The sequence below is a fragment of the Lucilia sericata genome, unplaced genomic scaffold (assembly GCF_015586225.1).
Source record: "Lucilia sericata isolate MDLA Ls3-8-SP2 unplaced genomic scaffold, ASM1558622v1 Contig000839F_arrow, whole genome shotgun sequence".
Lineage (NCBI taxonomy): Eukaryota > Metazoa > Arthropoda > Insecta > Diptera > Calliphoridae > Lucilia > Lucilia sericata.
In genome coordinates, this window is record NW_023994831.1 from 103,129 (window position 1) to 115,829 (window position 12,701).

At 31.6% G+C, this 12,701-nt stretch overlaps 1 protein-coding gene across 2 annotated transcripts in view; it reads right to left on the minus strand.

Annotated features, from left to right (window-relative positions):
- Nucleotides 1–2,375: 2,375 nt before the first annotated feature.
- The window catches only part of LOC119608468 (uncharacterized protein DDB_G0267764-like), a 44,854-nt gene continuing 34,528 nt past the window's right edge, over nucleotides 2,376–12,701 (minus strand). For both annotated transcript variants that reach the window (XM_037962901.1, XM_037962900.1), the window contains 2 exons: nucleotides 10,411–10,579; nucleotides 2,376–6,574 (listed from right to left, as the gene is read on the minus strand). In XM_037962901.1, coding sequence (XP_037818829.1) covers nucleotides 5,928–6,574; nucleotides 10,411–10,579 — 816 coding nt within the window. In that variant the 3' untranslated portion in view covers nucleotides 2,376–5,927. The remainder of the gene's footprint in view (nucleotides 6,575–10,410; nucleotides 10,580–12,701) is intronic.

A 12,701-nucleotide genomic window follows, 5' to 3' on the forward strand; every position in this document is an offset into this window, starting at 1 on the left:
TGTGATTTTTTTTTTGTTATTTTAAGAAATTAAAAAGAAATTTTGTTTATATATAAATATTTGTATAACAAATTTATCACTGTGAAAATTTAGTTTTGTATTAAAATTATATAAAATATACATAAAACTAAAAATATAACTTGATTTATATATCAAAGCCTCATACAAGTCAAGTTAGATAAACAATTTGTTTATGGGTGTCAAATAAATTTATTATGATTTTATAGTTTTGCACTAAAACACACAATAAGGAGGCAGCAATCTTTTAATTTAAATTTTAAAAAATTTTTTACTAGAAAATCTGACTGATACTGAAAACAAAAGTAGGCTTATGGAACAGAAGTGTATGCTACATATCGCTCATTTACTATAATGCTGGCATGGTTGGTTTGTTGGTTAATGTGGTAGTTCACTGCATGCAAAAAGTCCAGTAGAGTAGAAGACTCCGTTTCGACTGGATCCAGGCTGTTGCCATGGGAATTCTCAGGATATCATTAAGCTTAGACCAATATATCTCACCAAGGTTAGGTATGAAGTTAGATGGAACTAGATATGAAGTAGATGGAAGATCGTTTCTTCCATTTCCCTGTCTTTGCAACTGCAACAGTGTTCATTGAAGAGCAGCCCAAGCAGACTTGCATGTCTGCCTAGCACCCAGTGTCCTATTATTACTGTTATCAACCTCAATATATCCCGCCTACTTCGGTTTATAAGATATTTTGTGCATTTCTCATTGAAGGAGGGTCTGTTCTGTTTGTTCTGTCTGTTTTGTCTGTTCATTTTAGTAGTAGTCTTTATGTGCAGGGACCAGAGATACAAGCTGATGCAAAATGATCGGCGGCGGTGGCGCAACCATTTTTGATCAGCGGCGGCGGCTTATTTTAGAAAATACCGGCGGCTAAATTGACATTTCAAATTGTTTAAAATATTTTAAAATACCTGTGCGATTCCAAGCTTTATCAGCGGCTACGTTTAAGCCGTCTTAAGCTTTTGAGCCGAAAGAAGTCGGCGGTGGCGCGGCTTACCAAATATTAACGGCGGCCAGCAGCCGCCCATTTAAGCCGCCTTGGCTTGTATCCCAAACAAGTTGCATGTCAGACAGGCGACCCAGTCTTGAAAGATTATTTCTTGCATTGTCTAACTAATAGGGAAGTGGTAGTATAGGTGTTTAGTGAATATTGAGTTGCTGCGAATATTGAGGTCATGTAGTACCCTACAGGCTGACATTATCCCTACAGGCTGAAAAATACTACAGTTTTTGGGAAGACGGTAAGCTTCTTCACAAAAGACAGTAGAACCAACACCACAGTTCATTTTAGAACCATCTCTAAAGATTCTGGTGGTATAGTCGCTCGGTAGGTTACCCCTACACCACTCGCTCCTCGAGTGGTCTGAATTTGAAAATTCTATCAAAATCCGTGTTTAGGGTAATATAATCGGATGGTTGGTTCAAGATTGGAGCTAGTGAGAGAAGTACGAATATTGAGGTTATATGGTACCCTACAGGCTGATATTATCGCAAATATTTCAGTTTGAAAAACACTACAGTTGTTGGGAAGACGTTGAGATATATTTACCCCAGCTTCTTCACAGAAGACGCCAGAACCAACACCACAGTTCATTTTAGAAACATCGGTAAAGATTCTGGTTGTATTGGTATATTTAAGATAAGAAACGTTTTAATGCCTGCTTTATAATCCGGCAATCTGTTTGAAAATCATTTTAAAAAAAAATTTAAAATGTCATATCACTTTTAATGCTTTTTTACTTAAAACGAAGTTTTTTTGATTTATAACGGTCTTGTAGTAAATGAGCGATGTATTCGTCATCATATCATATATCAAACTGAAGGGATTTCTGTTAAAATGTTTAGGTATGATTTTTATAAATACCCAGTCTTGAAGATTAAAAAAATATGTTTTTAATATGCAACCGACCCTAATGCAAAAATTTTATATGAAGAACATTTTGTTTTTTATTAAAAAGAAAAACAAAGAGAGTAATTTGATTAAAGCTTTTTTTAAAATGTTTTTGTGAACCCATACAAAAGATATTTGTTTTTGAAGAAAAATTTCATTATTTTGGTCAATTTTTAAACAAACAAAATAATTAATACAGAGCAACTTTATACATATCTTGTGGTAGGAAAAATTTATGAACAAACGATTGAACATTTGTAGTTTAAATTAATTTCCGTTTATTATTAATTTAAACATTTAGATAAACAAATTTATAGCTTTCAATTTAAATACAATTTGTTCGGTAATTTTTAAAAGTTCAAAACCGTTGCCTTTATTTCTTTTAATTTTTTCCAATTCCCATGTGAATTTTAAACTTTTTAAACACTTAAACAACCAAACTTATTTAAAACCGATAAGAAAATATTAAACTTGAAAAAACACACACCAAAATAAATCATTTAAAATTGAAAAGAGAAAAAAGAAAATGTACAAATATTTTATAGTATCTGCTCTTTATCAATTCACTTGATATTAGTTGTCTGCGCCAGTGTACTTGAAGTGTCAGATAGCTAAAGTGTTTCTCAAGAAGTCTTTTGATATATTGTCACATAATTGTTTAAATAATAAAATAAAAAAGTAAAGGAAATATATTTTTCATAAGAAAAATATAATACCTACTTCATATTTTTCATTTCTTTTCAATAAAATATAAGTAAAACAATACGTTATAAAAGATTCAAATAAACTATTGAGAAAGGCAATTGAAAACACCTGTGTAATATTTACAACTTTTCTATGAAATATAATATTTGAAAATATGTAGTGAAAAAAGTATTTTCATATTTTTTTCTCTTGTTCTTTGCTGTTCATATAAATACTACATTTTTGTAATAATTCTTTTTATATTTTTTCTCTAGTAGTATTTTATGCATTTTTCTTTATTTTTTATTAATTTTCTTGAATGGCTTTTTTATACTGACTTAATTATCACTAACGTTAGTGGTTGGTTTTTCTTTTCTTCTTTTATATTTAAAGGTATTTAATACCTGATGATGTTTTTGTGTTTTATGTTTTTTGTGATGTATATTTCTTTAGAAAAGTGTAAGGATTTTTTACTCTTCAAGTCAAATAATAATGAGGGTAATCAAAATACATATATTTTTTTTGTGCATAATAAAGTACTTGTAATTACAACGTATAAAGATAATAATGATTACAATTTAAGAAATTTAAAATAAAATATAAGTTTCCTGGTAAATATTTTATAACTCAACTAATGCACAGTGTACCGTAGAACTTTAATAATTTGAAATTATTAAAATTTTGCCACTTTTATTGAACATTTTACACTAGAATAACTCTTTATTTTCATATAGTGATACATACATATATGCATAGAACATATTTAAGTCGATTTTTATTTCTATGTCTTTATTATATCCTACACAACTATAATGGGGAGAGTATTATGAGTTTTTGCTGATGTTTGTAACACCCAAAAATATTGGTCTTACACCTACCTTAATGAACACCAATCGGCTCAGAATCTCTTTCTATGTCCGTCTGTCCATGTAAACCTTGTGCTCACGCTATAGGACGCAATTTCCAAGATAATTTGATGAAATTTGGTACATATTCTTCATATCCAGGAACAAAGCCTATTGAAAATGGTTAAAATCGATCCATTATTTCGTCTAGCCCCCATGCAATCGTACTCCCGGAATACGGCTTTTGAGCTTATAATTATGTTAAATGTTCTAGTATCTCAACAAGAATCGGAAAAACTTTGTTTTATAAAAGTCAAAATGATACAGTCGATTTTCGTAATGATCAGATCCTAGTCCTGAATAAAAACTCCTTTTCATAAATTGACTTGAAGGTCAAAATTCACTTATAAATACTAATAATACGATGAAATTCTGCATACCTAAATAACTTTAATGTGGAGGTAAATTCATGTAGCCAAATTTATAAGCATAGGTCCATATCTACCCTTACCCTTATATAACCCTCAGGAACACTTTCTATGTCTGTCTGTCTTTGTGTCCTTCGGTCTGTGTGAGTGTCCATGTAAATCTTATGCTCACGCTACATGACGCAATTTCCAAGATAATTTGATGAAATTTGGTACATACTCTTCTTTTGACCCAAGAACAGAGCTTACTGAAAATGGTTAAAATCGGATCATTATTTCGCCACTTTGGTTTTTAAAAGTCTAAATAATACTGCCAATTTTCGAAATGATCAGACCCTAGCCCCGAATATAAACTTATTTTCATAATTTGACTTGAAGGTCAAAATTCACTTGTTAACACCAATAACACGATGAAATTCTGAATAAATAACTTTAATGTGGACTTAAATTCCTTTAGCAAAATTTGTAAGGATAGGCCCGTGTTTTTTAATTAGTTATGTCCATTTACCGTATATGGGACCAATGAGATTATATTAGATTTATATTGGATTATTTATGACCATTTAAGTGATTTCCGAAAGTTGACCGATTTTGCTGATTTTCAATATCAATATTTTTGGAATTTGGAAGACTTCCTTTACTTAGTTTTAAAGTGAGCGTGGTTTAGACAGTTGGACAGACAGACGGAACCAGAATATACCTATGTTGGATGTCAGATGAATATGTCTAGGTGTTACACACGGAATGACGGACGATGTACAGAACAGGAATACTAAAATAAAGGACACGTAATTTAGACAGAAGAGCAGATGAGTTGAATATCAGTAAGCTACTCAGAGGGAATTGAAAAGTATAATTGATCGATTATCGCACTAAAATGTTGGTCCTACACCCACCATAATGCATATAAATCGGTTCAGAATTACTTTTTGAGTCGATTTAACTATGTCCGTCTGTATGTCCTTGTAAACAGTCTCAATATTTAACATAATTTGATGAAATTTGTCTTAAATATTTATTTTTTTAGGGACAAACTCCCTGTACACAACATCGAAAAGCACTTTTAGACTTAAAATTATCAATAAATCCGCACAACAATCTTTTAAACAAGTTGATGACGCTGCCGATTTTCGTAACGATCGGGCCTCACCTCATCCCAATACAAAGTCCCCATTGCAGTAAATGACTTGAACAACTATGATTCTCTTATACACTTGTATAATGCTAAAATTCGGCAGAAGTTGATAAAGAGAAGTTTAGTTTTTAACACGGAAGACAAAGACCAGGCCAGACCAGGAGGCATTAGCATTTGAAGATTGTTGCTGAACACAACAGGACTTTGCAAAAATCAAAATCAAATCAAATATTGCGAGCAGCAGGTTTCATCAAAAAGCTCAAAGTGGTTTATATTCGTTTACAATGTGTGCATATGTATGTATATTACTGAACAAGTGAAATTTTTTTTAGAAATAATGAAGAACATTTCAAATCCAAAGAGTATATTTGAATATCAAGGCGAATGTAGCCATTTATTCCTTTTCTTTAAAATTAATATTCTTTAAAAATAATTTACTAATAAATTATAACAAAAAAATTATTAAATAAATTTACTGTGTAAGATTTGTAACCAAAATTAAAAAAAAATAAGACCATCCATATTACTGTGTTTAAATATACATTGAGTAATTTTTATTACCGTTATTATTTACAGCATACTTTTAGGTTTCTATTTATCATAATTTTTTTTTTTTTTTTTCAAGTAAAAGTTTTTTTAAAACTTTTGTTTCTTTAAAGTTTTGTTCTGTATTTTTTCAGTTTTTTTCCCCTTACAAGACTACATACAATTAATGTTCACTTATTTAATTTATTGTTATTATTATTGAAAAATAAAACAAAACGTTTTATGTATTATTGCACACAAATTAAGAAATATATAAATATATAAGTATAAAAAAAAGAAATAAAGTAAGTATTACAATTACTTGTATTTACAACAACATTACATTGTAATTACCATTTTTTATGGTAATTTTAGATTGTTAATTATTTAATCACCGCAAAGCATGACTTTGATTCCATTTCTTAAGAATAATATTAAAACTCTTGAAATATTTTACGTTAGTATTGTGTGGCTGTTGTTGGGGTTGATGTTGCTGTTGCTGCTCTTCGGCACAATAAACCAAGTTGATGTTGCATATTTCTTTACAAAAATCTCCTTTACATTTAGTTATTGTTGCTGTTGTGGCTGCTATAAAATCAGCATTATTGCCATTATCATCGTCTTTATCGTCGCTGACGCTGTCATCGCTGATGTCGTTGTCGTCATCATAGTCTGCATTATTATCCGTAGAAGCACAATTACCACTTTTACTATTATTATTATTATTGTTGCTGTGGCTGTTGATGTTGCTGCTGCTATTGCCGTTGTTTATTTTATTGTTGTTACTTTTCTTATTATTGTAAAAATTGCTGCCACTTTTATTTTCGCTACCGGCTGCTGTAGTAGCTTTTATTGTTATGAGATTGTTGCTGCTGCTGCTCGTGCCATTGCTGATATTTTGTAGATTTTTAACAAACGTTGCTAGCGCATACCATAATGCTAATGTTGCCACAAATGTGGTAATAGCTGTAAAAGGGTTTGAAGTTTGCACTTTAGTTGCTACAGCTGCATTTGTTTGCATTGCCTCAGGGCGTTCTCCTGAAAAAAAAAACGCAGAAAATGTAAACACATAAATATTCTACAAAAAGGGGAAAATTTTTAAAAGTATTCAAGTACAATTATAAGAACAAGAAATGAATTGCATAAACTTAAATGAATTTTATTTGTTTGTATGTTTAAAAAGATGTAAGGACATTTGAATGAAAAGATGAATGATTTATATACCGTCTTAACCCCTTAAATCAGACATAGGAAATCTTTATATGTTTGTGTGTCACTTGTAGTGTGCATTAAGAGAATTCCGCAAAACCCTTGTTTAATTGTTAAGAGTTTAAATGCTCTAAAAACCCACTTGTAAATCCCAAACTCAGACATGGAAATTATTTTTTTTTGTATTTTTAAATGCTTTTATACCCTGCACCACTATAGTGGGTAGGGTATTATGTGTCTATGCCTATATATGTAACAGTCCTACACAAACCTTAAAGTGTACAAATCGGCTCAAAATCACTTTCGATTTAGCTATATCCGTCTGTCTGTCTGTCCGTCCATCCGTCTGTCTGTCCATCCATCCGTCTGTCCGTCCATCCGTCTGTCTGTCCGTCTGTGTGACCATGTAAACCTTGTGCGCACTCTACAGGTCGCAATTTTCAATTTAAGCCCTAAAAATGTTTCTACTGCGCCACTTTTAACCGTTTTAATTTATCATATACCCGAGTTGTCTTACTTTGAAGATTTCTGGCTTTACTTTACATGTCTTATCAAAAATTGTAAAAGTATCAAAAGTTAAACTTTAACATTCACATTTTTATAACCTACATCACTTTAGTGGGAAGAGTATTTGTGCCCATGTTTGTTACTCATAAAAATATTGGTCCTTAAGAACTTTCTTATTTGTTGTAAATTCCGTTGCTTTCCATACGAAATTTAATCAATAAAATACATCTTAATATATATAATCACTTTGAAAATGAAAGTAAATTTCAAAAACATACCAAGCAGAAATATAAAGTAACATGATTTCATAAGCCATTTTCTTTCACTACTATTCCCTTTATAAATACATAGTATGCAATTAAAAAAGTTGCCAGTAATGTTGCACTTACACACCCACACATGTTTTGCATCATTTCCGCTTAATTTCAATGAATCATTGAGATGTGCAAAGAAGTGCTTTAAATACACAATTTTAATCGTGTGTGTTTGTTTTTTTTACAACACAAACATGCTTTAAGTATGCTTTTGACTTAATTTTTATTAAGCACTTCGCTAATATGATGATGATATTTTCAAATGAAATATTACAAAAAAAAAACAATTTTATTTATAATGGCAGCAACGTCATAATATTATCGCAAAAATACTAAAGTGAATGACGACAATATTTTGTTTAAATAAGTAGGTAAGTGTTCAAGTTTGTAATATTTGCACACATTTCATTTTGCAAATGTTTGTGTACTTAAATAATGTTAGATATTTTATATAGAGAAAAATCGTGTTTAATCTTAACATCATTTTAAGATGTAATATTTAGGCTAAACAAGTAAAAGCGGAAAAAATACAAATATATAAAAAGCTGTAATCAGCTGCATCATATTATTAGTACACTGTGAAAAAAAAATATTACAATTTTAACCATGTACTTCCTTTTAAAGTTAACCAAATAAATTTATATCAATATTAAGTGGCCATTAATTTCTTTAGTTTGTTGTTAAAAAAACTTTTAAGTTTTTTTAAGTGTATACTTAAACATTAAAAAAACCATAGAAAGTAAAGTAAAAAAAATTAATTTTCTTGCAGTGCATAAGTGTTAGTAAAATTTGAGATATGTATTTGTATTAGGGCGTTTAGTTTTTGTCCCGACGACTAAAACAGATTTGTTACTGTAATCCTCAAAGAACTAAAACAATTCCTAAACTAGTCTATATTCTAGTCTAAAGTCTAGTTTAATTTATAGTCAAACCTATAGCTGAGGTTATAGTCTAGGTTATAGTCTAGCCTATAGACTAGTCTGTAGTCTACTCTATAGTCTAGTCTACAGTATAATTTATAGTTCATTCTATTGTCTAGTCTATAGTCTAGTCTATAGTCTAGTCTATAGTCTAGTCTATAGTCTAGTCTATAGTCTAGTCTATAGTCTAGTCTATAGTCTAGTCTATAGTCTAGTCTATAGTCTAGTCTATAGTCTAGTCTATAGTCTAGTCTATAGTCTAGTCTATAGTCTAGTCTGTAGTCTAGTCTATAGTCTAGTCTATAGTCTAGTCTATAGTCTAGTCTATAGTCTAGTCTATAGTCTAGTCTATAGTCTAGTCTATAGTCTATAGTCTAGTCTATAGTCTAGTCTATAGTCTAGTCTATAGTCTAGTCTATAGTCTAGTCTATAGTCTAGTCTATAGTCTAGTCTATAGTCTAGTTTATAGTCTAGTCTATAGTCTAGTCTATAGTCTAGTCTATAGTCTAGTCTATAGTCTAGTCTATAGTCTAGTCTATAGTCTAGTCTATAGTCTAGTCTATAGTCTAGTCTATAGTCTAGTCTATAGTCTAGTCTATAGTCTAGTCTATAGTCTAGTCTATAGTCTAGTCTATAGTCTAGTCTATAGTCTAGTCTATAGTCTAGTCTATAGTCTAGTCTATAGTCTAGTCTATAGTCTAGTCTATAGTCTAGTCTATAGTCTAGTCTATAGTCTAGTCTATAGTCTAGTCTATAGTCTAGTCTATAGTCTAGTTTATAGTCTAGTCTACAGTCTAGTCTATAGTCTAGTCTACAGTCTAGTCTACAGTCTAGTCTAGTCTAGTCTAGTCTAGTCTAGTCTAGTCTAGTCTAGTCTAGTCTAGTCTAGTCTAGTCTAGTCTATAGTCTAGTCTAGTCTAGTCTAGTCTAGTCTAGTCTAGTCTAGTCTAGTCTAGTCTAGTCTAGTCTATTCTAGTCTAGTCTAGTCTAGTCTAGTCTAGTCTAGTCTACTTTATAGTCTAGTCTATAGTCTAGTCCATAGTCTAGTCTATAGTGTAGTCTATAGTGTAGTCTATAGTGTAGTCTATAGTCTAGTCTGGTCTAGTCTAGTCTAGTCTAGTCTAGTCTAGTCTAGTCTAGTCTAGTCTAGTCTAGTCTAGTCTAGTCTATAGTCTAGTCTATGGTGTAGTCTATTATATAGTCTAGTCTAGTACACAGTCTAGTCTATATTCTAGTCTATATTCTAGTCTATAGTCTAGTCTATAGTCTAGTCTATAGTCTAGTCTATAGTCTAGTCTATAGTCTAGTCTATAGTCTAGTCTATAGTCTAGTCTATAGTCTAGTCTATAGTATAGTCTATAGTCTAGTCTATAGTCTAGTCTATAGTCTAGTATATAGTCTAGTCTATAGTCTAGTATATAGTCTAGTATATAGTCTAGTCTATAGTCTAGTCTATAGTCTAGTCTATAGTCTAGTCTATAGTCTAGTCTATAGTCTAGTCTAGTCTATAGTCTAGTCTATAGTCTAGTCTATAGTCTAGTCTATAGTCTAGTCTATAGTCTAGTCTATAGTCTAGTCTATAGTCTAGTCTATAGTCCATTGTATAGTCTAGTCTATAGTCTACTTTATAGTGTAGTCCATAGTCTAGTCCATAGTCTAGTCTATAGTCTTGTCGATTGTAGGATCCATAAAGTCAATATAAAGGTCTAAAATATATACATCTATCCATAGTTTACCCAATGTTGTAGAGCAGATATGAAATGCTCCCACTACTCCCCTAATGTTTACATATTTATACTAATTTTTCTTTACATTTCATGAAGATAAAATAAATGATTTTGTAGTTTTTTTCACCTCATTACATATAGAGTACTTGTATATTTTCAAACCTTATTTCTGTTTTCATATTTAATGTTCCACTTACCTTGTAACACATGTACCCTTATACTGGCAATTTCTGTATTTGATGGATAACATGAATATTTGCCAGAATCTAAAAGAGATGCATCATCAATAAGTAAAATTGATTTTGTTTCTTCGGATTTAATGGTCTTGAATTTAAGGCGGCCACCTGAGTTCTCCTCACTTAAAACCTGAAATAAAAATCAGGAAGAGAAAAAAGACAGTAATATAATGTTAAAGCTAATTGCAAATAATGAGTAAACATCAAAAATGTATTAAAAGTAAAATATTTAATTACATACTAGCTACCAGCTACCATGTAATATAACAATTTAAAACTTTTTAGCAGCAGTAGCAAAAGAACTCATGTATACAGCCATTTTCTCTTTGCTTGTATTCGTTTAAATGTGATGAATATCATTTCCGGCATCGTTACACAAACATTTTACATTTACCTTTATTCTCTAGTTCCTCTTTCGTTTTATTGTTAATTTTTATTTTTTCCGTTTTTTTTTTTGCTTTGTGTTTTCTTTATTGCATGTTCAAAGATAATTTGATATGGAAGGCAAGCACGTCTAGGTGCGGTGTATCAATTTTCATAGTCACTAAACTAAACTAAAATGTTGTTTAAATTTTCAACGATTCCTAACCATGTATCAGAGCTCAACATAGTACAATATTATTATGTTGGCTATATGGTTCGGTTTAATTTGGTTTAGTTTGATATGGTTTTGGTTTTGTTGGCTTGCATGTTTATTTAAAAAAATACTCCATACAAGCACGAAGACTTATACATGTTTTATAGATAAATTATATACATGTGTACATATGTATAGAATGTATCATACCGTAAGTTTAAAAAGAAAGGATTAGGTTAATGTTGTTTTTAATATTTTTTTGTTAATTCTGTTAAGGTAATTGTTATATTTAAATTCTTAAAGTCATACCATAAATTTGTATACTCTCTTCCACTATAATGGGGAGCTTATTGCTCGTTTGTGCTGATGTTTGTAATACCCAAAAATTTTAGTCCTACGCCCACCAGTATACCATAGGCTCAGAATAATTTTCTGAGTCGATTAAGCTAAGTCCGTGCATCCGTCTGTGTGTCGCAGTTTTCAATTTAAATTAAAGAAAATTGGCACCCCTTTTGGTCCAAGGATAAATACGTACTATTAAAAATTAATCGGTAAATGATCTCACCTAGCCCCCATACAACCCTCACGCCCTGAATAAGCTCATAATTATGTTAAATATGTTTTATCTCTACAAAATCGGTGATTTATAGTTTTATGTAAGTAGTACCTGTAATAAAACGCAAATTCTTCTACCAATAGGCCCATTTTTTTTTAATTACCCTCGCTCCCGTTTTAGTTCCGCTTTCAGGAAGTATCACTGTTTTTTATCAACAAATTTTTTAAATATTCGGATTTTTAAGGCAATAAGCAACATACATTCAGTGGTTTCTTATTTAAAATAATTGATATATTTTACCATACTATACACTGGTTGCAGGGTGGTTATCATTACGGGTCGGTCAGGTATTAACTATGCATTTCTTGCTTGGTTGGTATACAACTTGCGTGATGTTGAAATGAAAAATATAACTGGTTAACGAATAAACTAACTAACTAACGAACGAAGAACGAACGAACGAACGAACGAACGAACTTAAACGACGAACTAAGAACGAATCTGAACGAAAGAACGAACTGACGAACAACGAACGAATCAGAACGAACGAACGAACGAACGAAACGAACGAACGAACGAACGAACGAACGAACGAACGAACGAACGAACGAAAACGAACGAACGAACGAAGAACGAACGAACGAACGAACGAACGAACGAACGAACGAACGAACGAAAGAACGAACGAACGAACGAACGAACGAACGAACGAACGAAACGAACGAAGAACTAACGAACGAAACGAACGAACGAACGAACGACGAACGAACGAAAACGAACGAACGAACGAACGAACGAACGAACGAACGAAACGAAAGAAGAACGAACGAACGAACGAAGAACGAACGAACGAACGAACGAACGAACGAAACGAACGAACGAACGAAAAGAACGAACGAACGAACGAACGAACGAACGAACGAAACGAACGAACGAACGAACGACGAACGAAGAACGAACGAACGAACGAACGAACGAACGAACGAACGAACGAACGAACGAACGAACGAACGAACGAACGAACGAACGAACGAACGAACGAACGAAACGAACGAACGAACGAACTGAACGAACGAACGAACGAACGAACGAAACAAACGAACGAAACGAACGAACGAA